General features: G+C 43.4%; 1 protein-coding gene across 2 annotated transcripts; it reads left to right on the top strand.

Annotated features, from left to right (window-relative positions):
* Positions 1 to 1,097: 1,097 nt before the first annotated feature.
* Positions 1,098 to 2,839, top strand: LOC103641408 (uncharacterized). Of its 2 annotated transcripts, none has more exons than XM_020545888.2 (2): positions 1,098 to 1,418; positions 2,641 to 2,839. In XM_020545888.2, exons 1-2 carry the CDS (start codon positions 1,252 to 1,254, stop codon positions 2,837 to 2,839), a joined length of 366 nt encoding a protein of 121 aa, XP_020401477.1. In that variant the 5' UTR covers positions 1,098 to 1,251. The 2 variants fall into 2 exon arrangements, 1 of the variants encoding a protein (XP_020401477.1); XR_002265695.1 differs by lacking the exon at positions 1,098 to 1,418 and adding an exon at positions 1,910 to 2,527 and having other exon boundaries at positions 2,641 to 2,726.
* The last annotated feature ends 19,300 nt before the right edge of the window (positions 2,840 to 22,139 follow it).

The raw sequence follows: 22,139 nt of genomic DNA, 5'->3' as shown, positions 1-22,139 counted from the left end.
AACGAGCCAACGAGCCACGAGCATTTCGTCCAGCACTAATGACTTTTATATCAACACCAATACAATAATATCAATATCGTCGTCACACAAGATAAGGTTCGCCCATGCATGCCTGTGTTGTGTAGATATGCTATTCAAATAATCGATCGACGACTACGTATGTACTGTGTGGGCCTAACGAAATTGCATTAATCGGTGTCGCAGGCCATCCCGGCGTACGACGTTACATGCACGATGCATATATATCGACAAGTCCAGGTCGCCGTCGGGCACATACAAACAAGCTTAGCTTAATTGATGATGCCGATCGTCCATTACATTCGTCCCATGCATACAACGGACACGTACGACCCGCTCCTCACTTCGTGAAACACGTACCCGTACCCGTACGTATGTACATGTAATATTATTGTATTACACTAGAATATTGTAGCATAGTGACACTCTTGAATAAAAATTCACTACAGGAACAAAATTTACTTTTTGGGGCTCTTGGTCGCCAAAAAAAATTAGTCTAAAATAATTAATAATTTTTGGTGGCTAGAGACCGGCCGCCGAAAATAGCTTATTTTCGGCGGCCGTCTCACACGCCGTCAAAATTTTATCAGTCTTATTTTCGGCAGCCCACACAAAGCCAACGAAAATAAGTAATTTCAAAGAAAAAAAATATAAAATAAATGTAAAAAACAGCTATTTCAACAATAATATAATCTCTACTACTTATTAAGTAAGTAATAGTAGTCTGCCTTTGACTCGTTCTGCCGTTCTGCCTCCGACCCGTTCTGCCTCCTGTCGTACAACCCCGCGCCAAAAAGTCATCTTGCTGTGGCACCAGAGACGTTAGTCTGAGCAACAAACAATACACACCAACGCTTATAAGTCACGTTTCGACGCTCTGGGTGGCCGATATGGCACTAATCAAATAACACCATAGGAGTGCCTATATCCGAGCGGTGTATGCGGCCCAAGGATGGTGCGGCCCATTCTGCAGCCCATCCTGCATCTGCCGATTGATCGTCTGGTTGGAAGTAGTCTGCACATTCCCAAGGCCACAGATCATTACTTTCAGATTGTTGATAACAACCAAATGGCTGGCAAGTCACAGAAAGAAACGACCAAATTAGCAAGCAGGCAGTTACAGACGCGGCCGCGACGGCACATCGCCGCCGTAGTCCTTGACCTTGCTCCACAACCCTGGCCCGACTCGGCGTCCTCCACCACCCTCCTCCTAGGCGGCGCCGGCGGGGGGATATGGCATCGGAGGACGTGGTGGGCAAGAGCAGGGGCGACACGGTCGTCACCACCATCTTCAACCTGGCGGAGGAGGCCAAGCTCGCGCGCGAGGGGGTCAAGGCGCGCGGCCACCAGATCCTCACCATCTGCAAGTCGCTCGTCGCCGGCGGCGTAGCAGGCGGAGTGTGAGTCCCCTTCTCTTGGCTCGCCTCCACCCTTGCCCCGATCCTCTGTCTCTCGTCGTCAGTCGTCACCGTCCCGCTCCTCCAGACCTCCTGGGCTTCGATTTGTCCTCACGTGCGTCTGCCACTCCGTTGGTCTACCCTGATTGGGTTCGGCTTCCTGGGGATTTTGTTGTCGTAGGCTACCCAGAGTTTCGATCCGTGTAGGTGTTCTTAGGCTCCTGGTACAGGGAATTGGGGGTTTCCGTGATGCTTGGCACGGGGTGTGCGTGCTTGGCCTGGCTTCTCTCAGCTTTATGCCCGATCGTTGGGCGTCGCCCGTGTGATCTGGGTTGGATTCGCACCGGTCTTAAACCCTGCACGCGAGCCACCACTTAGATCTCGGTCCGTTGACTGGTCCCTTGGTTTGATTCGCTGAGAAGCCACATGAGGAAATACCTCGACATCGGGCGAGATTCTTCTCCACTGATCCAAACCATTTGCCAGGGGGATGCTCCAGTTTTGGTTGATCTATTATTAATTCTCTGGACAGGATTCCATTCCCCCAAAAAATAATGCATATGCGTCTTTGCCAGTTGCCATATTGGTCCCCTTTTCACCTTTTTAATTGTGCGTTTTGTTCCTTCTCAATATTGCTGTTAAATAAATTGCTAGGCGATGCGTTCAGTGTTCTGCATAGAGTCCCCTGACCAGGGGATGAATTTGCTTCTGCGAAGGAAATTGTAAATCTGTGACATAATGACCTGTCTTTCTGGTTTGGTCAGTGCTCTGTAATAACCAACAGATCCACCTGAAATGGAACGATTCGCCACTGACTTCATGCATCAGAATTTTGCTGTTGATGTCTCTATCCAGCCACCTTAACTAATTGGTATTAGTTTAGATATATTCAGCTTTTTTGAGTAGTATACTGTTCTTCCTGTTGTCACCTGTCATCACTGCCATCATCTACATCACCAACACTGAAGGCCTACCAGCATTTACTTTATTTGATACACTTTGTTGGTACAAGACTATGGTGACTTGATCTTGTCTTCCTTTGCTACTTGGAATATCTTCTCCTAGGGGAGGGGCACTAGCGGACAGCTCGGCAACGGTGAAATAGTCGACAGGTGGTTCTTACCCCGCGCGCGAGCTCAGTGTCTATGTCTTCCCCCGCCCCTTGTAGGAACACACCTGTGCTGATCTGATCTGATCTAACAACTTACGTCTCACCATCCTGAAGGAACACGCCTGTGCTGATCGATGCCCTGAGCTTAGACGGTTCTGCCTGCAAGAAGCTGGAGTCATCCACGGCAGCCCCGTTCGCAGGTCTGGTTTGTCGTCGGACTCTGACTCTCTCTAATCTCTTAACAAATAGCAAATGGTTCCTCATTGTAATCTACGCAATATTCGGGTGTCCTCTTTCATACATGCTTTGGTAAAGACCGTTGTACCATGCGATGAGGTTTCTCTTCAATCTATTCCAAGTTTCGATCATTATTGAACAACAGTTCATGGATATGCAAATTTTGAATTTGATTCTCTGATGCCCACAGAACTGAAAGCGTGGTAACCTTCGACCAGTTCTTCATCTTCTGTATTTCCGTAGCTTGAATTTTCTCGCTCTCCATCTTATCACTAGAACCACAAATAGATTACGAAACTTTTTCTCTTAACAACATAACACATATTTGTACATAAATTACTGTGACATTATATGTTCCCGTTGCAACGCACGGGCACTCAACTAGTCACAATAATATGACAGAAACAACAATTCCAGAATTACACACATTTAACACAAAATATCACAATTCTTCACAAATACATCACAGTTCACCAAAATATCTTACAAGTCCATTATAGTCTAATAGAAACTCACAATTCCATCACAAATAGGAGCCATTTGAGTTGTGACCACACATAGTCCATTACAATATAACACAAACTCACAATTCATCACAAGAGTCAAATAATCACATATAAGGGTTGTTTGAGTTGTGACCACTAGCTCCAGAAGTGAAGAAGTCATTAACAAAGTCGTCTATCTGGTTTGGAGTCTAAAGAAAGAAGACATTAATAACTACAGTGTTTATATGACCATTATTCAAACGAATTGTTTGTCAAACTAACATCTCATGTAGTAGCTCCCTCCCCTCCAGAAGCTCCTCTTGGTGCTGGTATCACCGGTTGTGGCGTGTTGTGGCCCATAACCCCGGATCCCTACAAAATCAAGTTTAGTCAAGATTTGAAAGGTTAATACAAACGACAAGCCTTAACAAAATTAAAGCACCTGAGGTGGAGGTGGCGGAGCATGTAATCCCCACTGAGGCATCCGCGGCTGAAATTGAGGGAAAACGAATGGTTGTTGTTGTGCCTGCTCTGGAAACCAAGACTATTGCAAATACAAAATATTAGTTATAGGACAAATATACGACCGTGTTGAGAATAAAAAAGACACGTTCATTGCTTGTTGCGCCTGTGCGTTGTATAGCCATGTACTCTGATTATTGTTGGAGGAATGTCATTTGTTATTGTCGTAGCTCTTCACGAAATCTTTCTTGCTGCTCAGTCATAGCGTCCTCCATGCTTGAGCGCCGACTAAGGCTGCTACCACAACCCGCTTGCGATGAAGAGCCACTATGAGACCACAACTCCGTCGAATCGATCACAACGATAAACATAGAATATTTTGAAAAACAAGAAAATTAGCTATTCGGTCATAGTTTCAATATTATTGAAAAAAAATTCACAAGTTTATACCGTTCATGATCCTTTCCTCCAATAGAATACACAACTTCAGCGTTGATGGTAGGCACTCCTCGCCAATCATAGTCTTATCCATGCTTCATAACCATCTCCTGCTCGTAAGTCTTCTGCAATACAATATAAAGGTTCAACACACATGTAATGTATAGCTATATGGTAAGAAACATTAATCCTAACAACTACTAACCATACACTCAACGGCCGCTTGACTACATAGATCATCGGAGATTTCACTGTTTTTCGCTCTATGCCCTCGCATATAAACATTGATTGAGCTCAAGACAACTCTAGTTTGAGCCTCCTACAAATATATGAGTTTAAACCGATTGCATTTCTAAGTAAAATAGAATACTACATACTCACCATTCCATCAGCCCCATAGGTATGGTTGACTACGATTTCATCATCATCCCCATCCTACTGATGGCGCTGCCTATGTCGATTCATGTTTGACTTCTCAATCTACTCTGGCGAAGCCCATATCTCACAAAAAGCCTTGTAAGCCTGCGTTCGGTGTCCATCCATGGAAGAGTTACCTGCATTTAAGCGTTAGCACAAAATTACATTCACATCTGAATGAGCTGCAAAATTAGATTTTTACCTCCATGTACTGGTCCACGGTCAAGTAGACATCCGAATATTGTCCTAAGTTGTTGATAGAATGACCTCGGCGCTTCATGTATGCGTTCACAACATGTAGACGAGCATTGGAAAATGCATCCTTGCACACCTTCGCATTTTTCTCTAACTCGGTCTGCATGCTCCTGAGCCTCAGGTTCCACACGATAGCGTCTCTGTCCAACATCGAAAATAAAGTTAGTATGAAACAAATCATAAAATGTTAGTTTTAAACAATACTCTTACCCAAAAATCGTGCTTGATGGCGCCCTGCGCTGTTCCATATGTAGCATGTGGAGCTAGTACGAAGTGCGACCAGCTAGTGCAAGGAACCACCACACCTTTCGAGTCGGTCACAATTCCAGGATTATGTAGATGACATAGGTTACCTAAGACTTGATTAACCTGTCTATGGTGACCTCGGGCGTCGAAAGACGTGTCATCCCATTGGCTACATGACAAAAAACAAGAAAATCATGTCATATATATAATGCACAGTAAAATATGCAAATAAGTAAGAACAAAAATGCCCAAACGTGAGTACCTATCATCAACCAGAATGATCAGTACCCGAGCTTCTGATTGTGCAGGCGCTGACGGAGGTAGGACAAAATGGCCCTTCCGAGTGCACCTCCATCGAAAGGCAGGAACCTCGATGGTATCGTCATCCGCCTCAACATCTATGCCCTCGACCTCCTCCTCCTCATGGCCCCGCACCCCAGCATCTATGGCTGCAACCTCTTCCTCGTGGTGCTGCACCTCCTCCTCCTCGTCCCCCTCTTCCTATGGACATGAAATAGAGACATGTAAGACACATTTATATATAAGTGAATGACAAATAAGATCAATTACATAAATATTTATATTGGTACTCCTTTGTAGAGTGATAAGTCTACCACGCAGTTCAGGTCGGGTGTGTCTCAGCAACACCTACTGTCTGCTCTAGCTAGAAGAACTCCCTTAGAAAAGGGAATGTGCACCAGGGACTATCCTGTTAGCCGCAATAAGAAACCATCGCAGTGTGCTTTGTTTTCCTACCACTCATCTTGTTCAATAGAAAAACATTAAAGGTATTAGCTCCATAAAATTAAATATAGTTAATAAAAACAAATAATACATCACATAATTTAAAGCAACTAAAAGTAAATTATGCATTACACATGAAAATTCATTAGAATCACGATCAAGGAGTCTTCTTCAATCCAAAGCTCGCATTGTGGTTTTTTTGTTCCTTGGATTTCGTTTTCGTTTCGATGCAACACCCTCATCATCAGTGATATCATCACGGTCTCCGACTAGTGAGTTGAGTGCAACACCCTCATCGATTGTAAAAGTGGTTGGCAATTCTTCTTCTTGATAAACCTCATCGGCCTGGTCGTCTTCAAATTGATAACCAGTAGTGCAAGGAGTATGTAAATGTACCCTAGGGTTCACCTTGTGAACTACCCACCATGCTTTAAACTTCGGGTTTGGGTACGACATATAGTAGACCTGCTCGCATTGGTGTGCAAGGATAAAATTATCATGGCCTCGAAGTCGTTCCTTGTGCTTTACTTCAGTTATGCCATATTGACTTTGTCTAATCCCATTATTGCTGTCAAACCAATTACATAGAAAGAATACTAATTTTAAAGTTTTTTTCTTGCAAAATTAAACTTTAGGATGTTTTGAATGATGCCATAATAATTAGTTTCTCTTTCGAGTGCATCGAGTGCCCTAGTCACAACTCCAGTATTACGTGTGGTTGCACGAGGACAAGACTTTTCAAATTGGTATGAACGAAAACGGAAGCCATTCACATCATATCGACCAAAGGTTCTACAAGTCACCGTCCCATAAGATAGTTGTCTCAAGTCCTCGTGCATGTTAGGAGTCTTTGTGCACTCAAATAATATAGATTTAAAATGACTACCTCGCGTAAAAGGCTAAATGACATCAAAGTAAGGAATATAAAGAGTTTACTTGATCCCGAAACCAATCAACAAAATTAGGTCTTCCTTGCCTCCCAAGTTGTCGCATCGTATCTAGTTGTTTGCTTGTAGGCTGATGGGAATAAGTCCAATTTTCCTCGTCGAACTTACTGTATGACAAATAAGTAATTAAATATGGCTCCATGGCAAAGAAATTATGGGGCAAAATAAAGACTTACATAAAATATAGCTCCATCTCTTCCATATTCGAGTACATGTATAGCAATGCAGACATTCTTTCATCCATGCTATGGTGGTAGAACATGCCCATACTAGTACTTGTGCCTCTCCATTGGAAAATTTTGAGATCACTGATTGGAGGTTCCTCATCGACATTGTATCGTATCGTAGAAGCATAGACATTTTGTTCCTCTACGAAATACACACTCGTGAAGTATGAAACCTCCTTTAGCAAAAAAACTTTAGTGATGCATTCTTCTACTCTAGCCTTATTTCGAACCATGGCTCGCAGGTTTTTGAGTGCACGTTCATTGTGATACATCCACCTATATTGTACAGGTCCACAAACCTTTGCCTCATATGGAATGTGAATAAGTAGATGCTCGATCGTATTGAAGAATCTAGATGGGAATATTTTTCTAGCTTGCATAGCAACACTGGTATTTCTTTATCCAACTTCTCCATCATATGTTTACTTATTTCTTTAGCATAGATCTGCCTATAGAAATAGCTTAGCTCAGCTATTGCTTGCCACATTGCGTCGGGCATGTAACCACGAAACATGATAGGGATAATCCTCTCCATTAATATATGGAAGTCATGGCTCTTTAACCCAATTAGTTTTCCCATTTTCAAATTCATAGTTCTTTTCAAGCCCGCAACATAACCATCGGGAAATTTAATTTTTTTCATCCATCTCATTACCTCGATCTTATCCTTAGAGGTAAGACAAAAGGCACATGGTGGCTTGCCGTTGTCATTGAGCACTTTGGTTGGTCGGTCACAAAGCATTGCTAGATCTCTTCGAGCTTTCAGATTGTCCTTTGTTTTTTTAAAATGCATGCAGGTGTGTATGAGGGCTTTAACAACATTATTTTCTTGGTGCATGACATTAATGTCGTGCACAAGAATCAATAACGGCATATAAGGGAGCTCCCACATACCACATTTATGTGTCCAGTTGTGGTCCACTCCGAATCCTTGGTACTTGTCCCCCTTTTCATTTAGGACAAGGTTGTTTAGCTGAGCATATATTTCTGCTGCGTTCTGACGTTTAGGTGGTCCATTGGTGACCACAGTGTTATTTATAAAGTTTTTCTTATCGCTCCTAAAGGGGTGTTTCCTGGGCAACCAACATCGATGACAATCGAAGTAAGTGATCTTTCCACCATGAGCAAGATAGAATCAATCTATATTTGAACCATAGTATGGACATGCCAATCCATTATGTGTACTCCAACCGACAAAAATAGCATACGCCATGAAGTCATGCACCAACCACAAATACGCAACTCGAAGTTTGAATATCTGTTTTTTAAAAACACCGTATGCTTGGACTCCTTTCCAAAGCTCCTTTAACTCTTCAATCAAGGGTTTTAACATGACATTGAGTTTCTTTCCAGGATGGTCCGGGCCAGGTATGATTAAGCAAAGAAATATAAATTCATGCTTTATACAAAGAGAAGGTGGAAGGTTGTATGGAATAACAAAGATGGGCCAACATGAGTATGATGATGCCATTTGATCAAAAGGTGTGAAGCCATCGGTCGCGAGGCCAATTTGAACATTCCTCGGTTTAGCTTCAAAGTTTGGATCAAATGTGTCAAGAGCCTTGCAAGCATCCCCATCTGAAGAGTGCACCATTAGCTCATCGTTCTCTTGGATGCCTTCTTTGTGCCATCGCATGTGCATGATAGTTTTTAGACAGAAACAACCGTTTCACTCGAGGAGTTAGTGGCAAGTAGCGAAACTGCTTATGTTCAACATCTGCCATCACCTTGTCACCCTCATTATTAACAACTTCCACAAATCTAGATTGTCCACATTTCAGACATTTTTCTCTCCCGCATGCTCCTTCATGAAAAGCATACAATTACTTTTGCACACATCAATCTTTTCATAATCCATACCGAGACCTTTGATAATTGTCTTTGAATGGTACATGTCTTTAGGCAACTTATTGGGCTTTGGCAGCACATTCCAAATCACTTTAAAATCTCATTGTAACAGTTGTTCGAGAAAAAAAATACTTGGACTTAATGTCCATGAGTCGTGTCACAAAAGCGAGTATACTCACATCTATATGTTCATGCAACAACTCTTCAGAGTCTTTTAGTAGTTTAAAAATCTGGAAACCTCTAGTGTGGCAGGATCCTCGGAGCTTAGGTTTAACTCTGGACATGACAAATCTAGCATCTCATGTATCGTATCACCGCCAGCCAAATCATTGTTCTCCTCCTCTTCTACATTCGGGTTGGATACTACCTCACCATGATGTTCCCACACCTAATATCCGGACATAAATCTAAACTGACAAAGATCTAGGCTAATTCTTATTAAGGAATGTATTGTTTTCTTGTCGCCTACAAGGGCATTTGACAGTGCCGGTTAATGACAAGGATAATTCATGGTCCACAATCTTTTGTGTTGGCTACCCAATCATCATAATGACATCCATTCCTACTCCAGCCATTGTACATCCATACACGATCTTTAGCCATGCTTCAGACTGTTAAACCGGACCATATCGTAAAAACATTATTCAACTTCATCAAGGGTATCGGTCCTACATCTATAGGCAAGAATAGGTCCTAAACCCACAAGCTAGCAGGACCCAAAGAAAATGTCGGCAACATAACCTCGCTGCCACTAAACAATATGCTATTAATCAAATCACACTAAGTACCACATACCACTAATAATGCAACTGTACTACATACCAATATAATGTACTTATAAAACTAATAATATAATAGTACAACATATTAATATGAAAGTAATGCCACAAATACAATATACCCCTAATTACTGAACCACATATACCACTACTACATTAATGAAATTGAACTAAACAATAATACTAATCACACACACTAATAAAAAAACACAATTACAAATATATACTAATTTAGGCAGAAATTAAATAACGGCCGCCGAAAATATGAAATAAAATACGAAAAATTAAACTTTTGATGGAGAAGGGCTCGACAGTGGAGCGGTGGTGGGAGGAGGGCTCGACGGCAGCCGGGCAACGGGAGCGGCGGGGCAGGGGCGGCATTGCGGGCCCGGGCAATGGGAGCGGCCTGGGCGGGTGCGCGAGCGACACGGTAGCCTAGGCAGAGGCTATGGGAGCTGCCGTGGCAGGGGGCGGTGGGCTGGGAGAGAGAGAAAGCTGGTGTCGAGAGGAAAGGGAGGAAGAAAGGAAGTCGACCGTTTAAAAAGGTTTATTTTTGGCGGCCAGGGCTCAGCCACCGAAAATAAGAGCTTATTTTTGACAGCTTTGTCAGTAGCCGGCGGCCCGGCTGAGCCCTAGCTGCCGAAAATAATAATGACCGCCAAAAATCATATGCAGTGCTGTTGTGATTATAGATTATTGGCCCTCGTCTTCTCTGTAGCAGTATAATCTGTTGTTCAAATTGATCGACCTTATGTACTGTAGGTCTAACATGAGAGCACCTAGAGGGGGGTGAATAGGTGATCCTGTGAAAACTTGAAACTTAATGTCACAAAAACTTGATTAGGAGTTAGCACAATAAAGCCAAGTGGCTAGAGAGGAGTTCTTGCAAGACACGATAACCACAAGAAGATCAACACAGATAGGCACAATGGTTTATCCCGTGGTTCGGCCAAGTACAACACTTGCCTACTCCATGTTGTGGCGTCCCAACGGACGAGGGTTGCAATCAACCCCTCTCAAGCAGTCCAAAGACCCACTTGAATACCACGGTGTTTTGCTTTGTTTTACTATATCCCGCTTGCGAGGAATCTCCACAACTTGGAGCCTCTCGTCCTTACAATTTGATGTTCACAAAGAAGCACGGAAGTAAGGATGGGATGAGCAACACACACAAGACACAAAATCAGAGCACAAACACGAACACAAGTCACAACTCGACCTCACAACACAACCCGAGGAGTTCTCTACTCAAATGGAGCTCTAGTTGCTATCACAAAGAATCAAATGCGCGGAATTGGAGTCTTGGTGCTTAGGAATGCTTAGAGAATGCTTGGTGTTCTCCTCCATGCGCCTAGGGGTCCCTTTTATAGCCCCAAGGCATCTAGGAGCCGTTGAGAGCATTCCAGGAAGGCAATTCTTGCCTTCTGTCGTGTGGCGCACCGGACAGTCCGGTGCACCACCGGACAGTCCGGTGCACCACCGGACACTGTCCGGTGCGGATTTCTTTCCTATTCTCGCGCAGCCGACCATTGGAGATTCAGAGCCGTTGGCGCACCGGACACTGTCCGGTGCACACCGGACAGTCCGGTGCCCCCTTCTGACCGTTGGCTCTGCCACGCGTCGCGCGCGGATTACGCGGCCGACCGTTGGCCCGGCCGACCGTTGGCTCACCGGACAGTCCGGTGCACCACCGGACAGTCCGGTGATTTATAGCCGTACGCCACCGACGAAACCCGAGAGCAGCCAGTTCGCTAGAGCCAGCCTGGCACACCGGACACTGTCCGGTGCACCCAGACTGCGCAGAGTCTTGGCTGCTCAGCCAAGTCTTTTCCAAATTGGTCTTTTTCTGTTTCTAGCACTTAGACACAATACATTAGTCTCCAAAACAATGTACTAAGTCTTAGAAACATACCTTTACTCTTGATTTGCACTTCTTAAGTCTTTGGCACAAATATTACTCAAAGCATTTGTGTGGAGCACTTAATCACCAAAATCTTATCGAAATGTCCCAAGGGTACATTTCCCTTTCAATCTCCCCCTTTTTGGTGATAAATGCCAACACAACAAAAAAACAACTAAAAGAAGTGCAACATCAATGCAAATGAAAACAAGAATTCGTTTTGTTTCAAATTTGGCATATTTGGATCATCTTTTGCCACCACTTGATTTGTTTTTGCAAATCAAACTCAATTTCCTATCTCTAAGTCAAACACACTTGTTGAGACATAAAGAGAGTTGTTCAAAGAGAAATTGATCAAAGATTTCAAAAACTCCCCCTATTTCCCATAATCAAATATTCTCCCCACAAGAGATCAACTTTTGACAAAACGAGACATTTAGAATTTTGACAAATCAAAAGTCCTAACTCTACTATTTTCAAAATTCTCCAGTGGTAGCTGATCCATTTGTTGCTTTGGCCCTTAATTTCTCCCCCTTTGGCATCAAGCACCAAAACGGGATTATTTTTGGCCCTGGAACCCCATTGCCTCACCAAAATCTTCAATTAAGAGTTAAAAAGGCAATAAGAGCATGGAGATGAACTTGGAGTTAGTTACTCTTTCATCGGAGTGCAGTGGAAGTCTTGCATGGTCCAAGTCCACCTTTTCCCTTTCAATCCTCCTTTGAGACCAAATTAAGAAAACTCAAGCACATGGTTAGTCTCAAAGGGTCAAGTTGTAACACATCTCCCCCTAAATATGTGCATCACTCACACATGGACTTTTGAGGTCCGGGGAGTGTTTGTACAACTTGAACACCATAAATCAACAAAATGCTTAAAGAATGTGATCAAGGCATAAAAACACATGTATGCTATAAATCAATCCAAGTTTCACAAATCTAAGACATTTAGCTCACTACGCAGCCTGCAAAAGGTCGACTCATCTAGAGGCTTGGTAAAGATATCGGCTAGCTGGTTCTCGGTGCTAACATAAAACACTTGGATATCTCCCTTTTGCTGGTGGTCTCTCAAAAAGTGATGCCGGATGTCTATGTGCTTTGTGCGGCTGTGTTCAACAGGATTGTCCGCCATGCGGATAGCACTCTCATTATCACATAGGAGTGGGACTTTGCTCAGATTGTAGCCAAAGTCCCTGAGGGTTTGCCTCATCCAAAGTAGTTGCGCGCAACACTGTCCTGCGGCAACATACTCGGCCTCAGCGGTGGATAGGGCAACAGAGGTTTGTTTCTTAGAGCTCCATGACACCAGGGACCTTCCTAAGAATTGGCACGTCCCCGATGTACTTTTCCTATCGACCTTACATCCAGCATAATCGGAGTCTGAATATCCAATCAAGTCAAAGGTAGACCCCTTTGGATACCAGATCCCGAAGCAAGGCGTAGCGACTAAATATCTAAGAATTCGCTTCACGGCCACTAAGTGACACTCCCTTGGATCGGATTGAAATCTAGCACACATGCATACACTAAGCATAATATCTGGTCTACTAGCACATAAATAAAGTAAAGACCCTATCATAGACCGGTATGCCTTTTGATCAACGGACTTACCTCCTTTGTTGAGGTTGACGTGTCCGTCGGTTCCCATTGGAGTCTTTGCGGGCTTGGCGTCCTTCATCCCAAACCTCTTGAGCAAGTCTTGTGTATACTTCGTTTGTGAGATGAAGGTGCCATCCTTGAGTTGCTTCACTTGGAACCCAAGGAAGTAGTTCAACTCGCCCATCATGGACATCTTGAATTTCTGAGTCATCACCCTGCTAAACTCTTCACAAGACTTTTGGATAGTAGAACCAAATATTATGTCATCGACATAAATTTGGCACACAAAAAGATCACCATCACAAGTCTTAGTGAATAAAGTTGGATCAGCTTTCCCAACCTCGAAAGCATTAGCAATTAAAAAGTCTCTAAGGCATTCATACCATGCTCTTGGGGCTTGCTTAAGTCCATAGAGCGCCTTAGAGATCTTACACACGTGGTCAGGGTACCATTCATCCTTGAAGCCAGGGGGTTGCTCAACGTACACCTCCTCCTTGATTGGTCCGTTGAGGAAAGCGCTCTTCACATCCATTTGGAACAACCTGAAAGAATGGTGAGCAGCATAGGCTAACAATATGCGAATTGACTCTAGCCTAGCCACAGGAGCAAAAGTCTCCTCAAAGTCCAAACCTGCGACTTGGGCATAACCTTTTGCCACAAGTCGTGCCTTGTTCCTTGTCACCACCCCGTGCTCGTCTTGTTTGTTGCGGAACACCCACTTGGTTCCCACAACGTTTTGCTTGGGACGAGGCACCAGTGTCCACACTTCATTTCTCTTGAAGTTGTTGAGCTCTTCCTGCATGGCCAACACCCAGTCCGGATCTAGCAAGGCCTCTTCTACCCTGAAAGGCTCAATAGAAGAGTCAAAAGAGTAATGCTCACAAAAATTAACTAATCTAGAGCGAGTAGTTACTCCCTTGCTAATATCACCCAAAATTTGGTCGACGGGATGATTCCTTTGAATCGTCGCTCGAACTTGAGTTGGAGGTGCCGGTTGTGCTTCTTCCTCCATTACGTGATCATCTTGTGCTCCCCCTTGATCACATGCCTCGTCTTGATGAACCTGTTCATCGTCTTGAGTTGGGGGATGCACCATTGTTGAGGAAGAAGGTTGATCTTGCTCCTTTTGTTCCTGTGGCCGCACTTCTCCAATCGCCATGGTGCGTATTGCGGTCGTTGGAATATCTTCTTCATCTATATCACCAAGATCAACAACTTGCTCTCTTGGAGAGCCATTAGTCTCATCAAATACGACGTCGCTAGAGACTTCAACCAAACCCGATGATTTGTTGAAGACCCTATACGCCTTTGTATTTGAGTCATAACCTAACAAAAACCCTTCTACAGCTTTGGGAGCAAACTTAGAATTTCTACCTTTCTTCACTAGAATATAGCATTTACTCCCAAATACAGGAAAGTATGAAACATTGGGTTTGTTACCGGTTATGAGTTCGTAGGAAGTCTTCTTGAGGAGGCGATGAAGGTAGACCCTGTTTATGGCGTGGCACGCCGTGTTCACGGCTTCCGACCAAAACCGCTCGGGCGTCTTGAACTCTCCAAGCATCGTCCTTGCCATGTCTATGAGCGTCCTGTTCTTCCTCTCTACCACACCATTTTGTTGTGGTGTGTAGGGAGCGGAGAACTCGTGCTTGATTCCTTCCTCCTCAAGGTACTCCTCCACTTGAAGGTTCTTGAACCCGGACCCGTTGTCGCTCCTTATCTTCTTCACCTTGAGCTCAAATTCATTTTGAGCTCTCTTTAGGAAACGCTTGAGGGTCCCTTGGGTTTCAGATTTATCCTGCAAAAAGAATACCCAAGTGAAGCGGGAAAAATCATCAACTATAACAAGACCATACTTACTTCCTCCTATGCTTAGATAGGCGACGGGTCCGAAGAGGTCCATATGAAGCAACTCCGAAGGTCTTGATGTGGTCATCACATTTTTGGTATGATGAGAGCTTCCCACCTGTTTACCTGCTTGACAAGCTGCACAAGGTCTATCTTTTTCGAAGGTTACGTTTGTTAGACCTATCACGTGTTCTCCCTTTAGAAGTTTGTGAAGGTTCTTCATCCCCACATGTGCTAAACGGCGATGCCACAGCCAGCCCATGCTAGTCTTAGCAATTAAGCATGCATCTAGACCGGCCTCCTCTTCTACAAAATCAACTAAATAGAGTTTGCCGTCTAATACACCCTTAAAAGCTAATGAACCATCACTCCTTCTAAAGACAGACACATCTACATTTGTGAATAAGCAATTATATCCCATATTACATAATTGACTAACGGACAACAAATTATACCCAAGCGACTCAACTAAAAACACACTAGAAATGGAGTGCTCGGATGAAATAGCAATCTTTCCTAACCCTTTAACCTTGCCTTGATTCCCGTCACCGAATATGATTGAGTCTTGGGAATCTTTGTTCTTGACGTAGGAGGTGAACATCTTCTTCTCCCCCGTCATGTGGTTTGTGCATCCGCTATCGATAATCCAGCTTGATCCCCCGGATGCATAAACCTGCAAGGCAATTTAGGCTTGGGTCTTAGGTACCCAACTCGTGTTGGGTCCTACAAGGTTAGTAACAATGGTCTTAGGGACCCAAACGCAAGTTTTATCTCCCTTGCATTTTGCCCCTAATTTCCTAGCAATCACCTTCTTATCCTTTCTACAAATTGCGAAGGAAGCATTGCAAGTATGATAAATTGTCGAAGGTTCATTAATTTTCCTAGGTACATGAACATTTCTCCTAGGCACATGATGAATGACATTTTTCTTAGCCAAACTTCTACCATGCATAATAGAAGAACTTGAAGCAATCATGGCATGTGAAACAACATCATTGTAACTTCTATCATAATGAATATTCCTAGAATATCTCCTATCATGGTACATGAAGGCATGGTTCTTTTGAGCACTATTAGCCATAGGGGCCTTCCCTTTCTCCTTTGCGGAGATGGGAGCCTTATGACTTGTTAAGTTCTTGGCTTCTCTCTTAAAGCCAAGCCCATCCTTAATTGAGGGGTGTCTACCAATAGTGTAGGCATCCCTTGCAAATTTTAGTTTATCAAATTCATTTTTGCTAGTCTTAAGTTGGGCATTAAGACTATCCACTTCATCATTTAACTTTGCAATAGAAACTAGGTGTTCACTACAAACATCAACATTAAGATCTTTACACCTATTGCAAATCATAACATGTTCTACACAAGAGTTAGATCTATTTGCTACTTCTAGTTTAGCATTTAAATCATTATTAACACTTTTTAAACTAGAAATAGTCTCATGGCAAGTAGATAGTTCATAAGAAAGCATTTCATTCCGTTTAACTTCTAGAGCAAGAGATTTTTGTGCCTCTACAAATTTATCATGTTCTTCATACAAAAGATCCTCTTGCTTTTCTAACAATCTATTCTTATCATTCAAGGCATCGATTAATTCATTAATCTTATCAATCTTAGTTCTATCTAAGCCCTTGAACAAACTAGCATAATCTATTTCATCATCGCTAGATTCATCATCACTGGAAGAAGCATAAGTAGTCTTTCGAGTGTTTACCTTCTTCTCCTTTGCCATGAGACAAGTGTGATGCTCGTTGAGGAAGAGGGACGATTTGTTGAAGGCCGAGGCGGCGAGTCCTTCGTTGTCGGAGTCGGATGACGAACAATCCGAGTCCCACTCCTTGCCAAGGTGTGCCTCGCCCTTAGCCTTCTTGTAGGCCTTCTTCTTTTCCTTCTTCTTCTCTTGTTCCTGGTCACTATCATTATCGGGACAATTAGCGATAAAATGACCAATCTTACCACATTTGAAGCATGAGCGCTTCCCCTTTGTCTTGTTCTTGTTGGGATGCTCCTTGCGACCCCTTAGCACCGTCTTGAAACGCTTGATGATCAGGGCCATCTCTTCCTCATTGAGCCTCGCTGCCTCAACTTGTGCCACCTTGCTAGGTAGCACTTCCTTTCTCCTATTTCTTTGAGAGCAAGGGTTTGAGGCTCGTGGATTGGGCCATTCAACGCATCATCAACGTATCTTGCCTCCTTGATCATCATCCGCCCGCTTACAAATTTCCCAAGTATTTCCTCGGGCGTCATCTTGGTGTACCTAGGATTCTCACGAATATTGTTTACAAGATGTGGATCAAGGACAGTGAAGGACCTTAGCATTAGGCGGACGACGTCGTGGTCCGTCCATCGCATGCTTCCATAGCTCCTTATTTTGTTGACAAGGGTCTTGAGCCGGTTGTACGTTTGGGTTGGCTCCTCTCCCCTGATCATCGCGAACCTTCCTAGTTTGCCTTCCACCAACTCCATCTTGGTGAGCATGGTGACGTCGTTCTCCTCATGCGAGATCTTGAGGGTGTCCCAGATCTGCTTGGCGTTATCCAAGCCGCTCAACTTATGGTATTCATCCCTGCACAATGATGCTAGAAGAACAGTAGTAGCTTGTGCATTTTTGTGAATTTGCTCATTGATAAATATGGGACTATCAGTACTATCAAATTGCATTCCACTTTCTACTATCTCCCATATGCTTGGATGGAGAGAGAACAAGTGACTACGCATTTTGTGACTCCAAAATCCGTAGTCCTCTCCATCAAAGTGAGGAGGTTTACCAAGTGGAATGGAGAGTAAATGAGCATTGGTACTTTGAGGAATACGAGAATAATCGAAAGAAAAATTAGAGTTAACCGTCTTCTTTTTCTCGTGGTCATTGTCGTCGTTGTTCTTTTGGAAAGAAGAGGACTCGTCGCTGTCGTCGTAGTACACGATCTTCTTGATGCGCCTCTTCTTCTTCCCTTCCTTCTTCTTTTGACTCGAGCCGGAGTCAGTAGCTTTGTTGTCCCTCGGCTCGTTGAAAATGGTCTCCTTCTCCTTATCGTTGACCACCATCCCCTTTCCCTTAGGATCCATCTCTTCGGGCGATTAGTCCCTTTGTGAAGAGAACGACTCCGATACCAATTGAGAGCATCTAGAGGGGGGGGGTGAATAGGTGATCCTGTGAAAACTTGAAACTTAATGTCACCAAAACATGATTAGGAGTTAGCACAATAAAGCCAAGTGGCTAGAGAGGAGTTCTTGCAAGACACGATAACCACAAGAAGATCAACACAGATAGGCACAATGGTTTATCCCGTGGTTCGGCCAAGTACAACACTTGCCTACTCCACGTTGTGGCGTCCCAACGGACGAGGGTTGCAATCAACCCCTCTCAAGCGGTCCAAAGACCCACTTGAATACCACGGTGTTTTGCTTTGTTTTACTATATCCCGCTTGCGAGGAATCTCCACAACTTGGAGCCTCTCGTCCTTACAATTTGATGTTCACAAAGAAGCACGGTAGTAAGGCTGGGATGAGCAACGCACACAAGACACAAAATCAGAGCACAAACACGCACACAAGTCACAACTCGAGCTCACAACACAACCCGAGGAGTTCTCTACTCAAATGGAGCTCTAGTTGCTATCACAAAGAATCAAATGCGCGGAATTGGAGTCTTGGTGCTTAGGAATGCTTAGAGAATGCTTGGTGTTCTCCTCTATGCGCCTAGGGGTCCCTTTTATAGCCCCAAGGCAGCTAGGAGCCGTTGAGAGCATTCCAGGAAGGCAATTCTTGCCTTCTGTCGTCTGGCGCACTGGACAGTCCGGTGCGGATTTCTTTCCTATTTTGGTGCAGTCGACCGTTGGAGATTCAGAGCCGTTGGCGCACCGGACACTGTCCGGTGCCCCCTTTTGACCATTGGCTCTGCCACGCGTCGCGCGCGGATTACGCGGCCGACCGTTGGCCCGGCCGACTGTTGGCTCACCGGACAGTTCGGTGCACCACCGGACAGTCCGGTGATTTATAGCCGTACGCCGCCGACGAAACCCGAGAGCATCCAGTTCGCCAAAGCCAGCCTGGCGCACCGGACACTGTCTGGTGCACCACCGGACAGTCCGGTGCACCCAGACTGCACAGAGTCTTGGCTGCTCAGCCAAGTCTTTTCCAAATTGGTCTTTTCCTGTTTCTAGCACTTAGACACAATATAGTAGTCTCCAAAACAATGTACTAAGTCTTAGAAACATACCTTTACTCTTGATTTGCACTTCTTAAGTCTTTGGCACAAATATTACTCAAAGCATTTGTGTGGAGCACTTAATCACCAAAATCTTATCGAAATGTCCCAAGGGTACATTTCCCTTTCATAACGAAATTAATATTGCACGCTAGCCAACACTATAGTAAAGGATAAAATTTTCAACGGCCAAAGCCACTGGAAATAAAATCTAAACCATCGAACGTAACTTATATCTGATGGCCACCGACTTATATCCGATGGTAGCTGTCCCTCGGTCGTAACGGGTCGGAAATAGCATTATTTCCGACGGTCGCCGTCGGAAATAAGCTATGTCCAACAGCTGTAAAGGGCCATTGGTATTTACCACAGTTAACAGTTATAACAGTCGCTAGTTGGTCCCACATGCGTTATGTCCAACACGCGACAGTCGTTAAGCCGTCGGACATAAGACATGCTTATGTCCGACGGCCACTAGGAGCCCTTGGACTTAATTCATTATTATGTCCGATGGCTTAGTAAAGTGTAACACTATAAAAACCATCAACTAAAAATATTGTATTTAGTTATTAATGGTAATTAGGGTAATAAAGTTTTATTTAAGTGTTCATTATTTATTTGCATTCGGAATAATTTTTTATTTTGCATGATTGATTTTTGGATATTTGATAGCATTTCTTCTTAAATGGAAATCCGAATAAATAATATAATAATTATTTGTCCTAAAAATAAATATTTTATTTATAAATAATTTTGGTATAATTATTATGAATTTTAGGGTTATTTAAAAATATATTTTGAACTTAGAAATTAAATAAAAAAAGAAAAATAAAAACCCTAATCTAAACCTTAACCCTAAAAGCCCACTAGGGGCCCATGTAGTGTCCAGCCGCCTCCCCTGCTTCCCTGGCTCCCAGCCGCCGCGCCCCTGGCTCCTAAGCCAGCCGCCACCACCATCCTGTTTACTGCCTCCCCTTCCCTCTCTTGCAAGCGGGCCCCCCGACCCCCCTCTCTCTCACCCGCGCCCTCCCGTTCCTCTCCCTGCCTCTCTGCTTCCCCAACCCACGCCGCCAGGAGACGCCCGACGCGCCCAGGACAGACGAGCCCTGCGACCCCGACTGCCGAGCGTCGCGCCCCAAGCCTGCGAGCCCGACGCCCGGCCGCAACCAGGACCACTCCAAGCGCGCGCCCAGGACCGCGCCGCGCCAAGGATGCCGCCCGCGCCAAGAGCCTGACCGCGTGCCTGCCCCGTGCACCCGCGTCCATTCGTCTTCCTCTTCAATAAGGAACATCAAAGCATCCATTCTCCCTTCCCCATTACTCTCCTTTGAAACCGACGCATCAATGGCATCCATGAAGAACCCGCCGACGCCCATTGACCTCCCCCGGCCGCCTCTTCCTTCTCCCCTATCTCGTCATAAATATGTCGAGCTCCTCTCTCTCCCTCCTCCCTACCCGAGCTCGCCCCATTCTCTCCCTCAAGCTCCTCGCCGTTTGAGCCATTGCCGCCGTCGCTGGAGCCCGTGGAACTCGCCGGAGCTACGCACCCGTCGTACTGAGCCTTCGCCTAGACGCACGCCCAAGCCGTCGTTCGTCACGAGGTTGAAGACGACCCAAATTAATTTATGTATTTTTGAACTCTTTTTTATTCAGTTTGTGAATTCTATAATTATTGTGTTGTAATATGAGCATGTTGTGAATCGGAATTAATGCTTATGTGCGCTATGGATTTTTGGTAGATGTATATGCAATAAGTAGTGCACCATGATTATTCATGTATTTGTTTACGAGGACTTTTAGAATGATGGATTAGAGAGAAGTATGACGAAAATTAGTAGACACATGTTGGTGATAAAAACACTAGATAGGTAATTTTATAGTTAATTTTGTTCACAAGGAATTTTAGAAATTATTTGGAAGATTACAATCACAAGTTCATTTTAATAGATGATAGAAGCTTTTCTTAACATGGAATTAGTAAATGGTATAGAATTCATGGCAATATAAATATTATAAATTAATAGATGATTTATCTTCGATTATTTTTAGTGATACTTTCTTCTAGAAAGAAAGGAGAAAAACTAAAAGAATACCACTGGTCGTAATGAAAATAGGTTTTTATTAGCCAAATTAAAGATGTTCATAAGTATAGCACTTAACTTTTTAGAATTAATAAATACTTGTTTATATCAAAATAACCCTATTTATGTTATAAAAGTCCAATTAGTGAGTTATATTTATTTTTAGATTTAAAATATTAATGTTAGAAGAATCATGAATAAACCATTTTTAGCTATACGCATAAATTCTAGTTACAGATAAAAGGAATAAAATATATTAGTTTATTTATTAGTAATAATTAGCATTTATTTTCATAAAGGATGTTAATACGTATTAATACTAGTTAAAACTATTATTATAGCACCTACTCATAATTTCATCAATAATGACTCGCATTAATAGTCATAATGAATTAATAAGTATTTACGCTTTAGGATGTATTTATGAGTGTGATAAGTGTGATGTATGAATGTGAATGTAATGGTGAATGATTACCCATGTACCGGTGTATGTTTATTTATTTGGCGTACGTATTCTTTTATATGTGTGATACGCAAATCGATGCTAAAAGTGGACTGTGAGTTAGACGAGCCTAACACGTTCGAGGACGACCCGCAGGACACATTCGAGCAAGGCAAGTGGATTCTCCCTTTGCATATTCTATTTGTACCCAATTAATGAATATAATAATGTTTACTTTTTGGATATACTGCATAATTTGATGGGATTTACCTAATTAAGGATTTCCTAGATTTACCAACTGTATTCCTTGATTACCCTGGGAAAATACTCTGCTTTGCAAATTTGTGCTACCACTCAACTTATTTATTTGATGTCACTCATTATTTGATATTAATGTTCTGGAAATGAAATTGGTATGATGATGTTAACCCGATGGTTAAATAAAATTATTGCAT

The sequence above is a fragment of the Zea mays genome, chromosome 10 (genome assembly GCF_902167145.1).
Source record: "Zea mays cultivar B73 chromosome 10, Zm-B73-REFERENCE-NAM-5.0, whole genome shotgun sequence".
Lineage (NCBI taxonomy): Eukaryota > Viridiplantae > Streptophyta > Magnoliopsida > Poales > Poaceae > Zea > Zea mays.
This window is presented reverse-complemented; position numbering and strand designations above follow the sequence as displayed.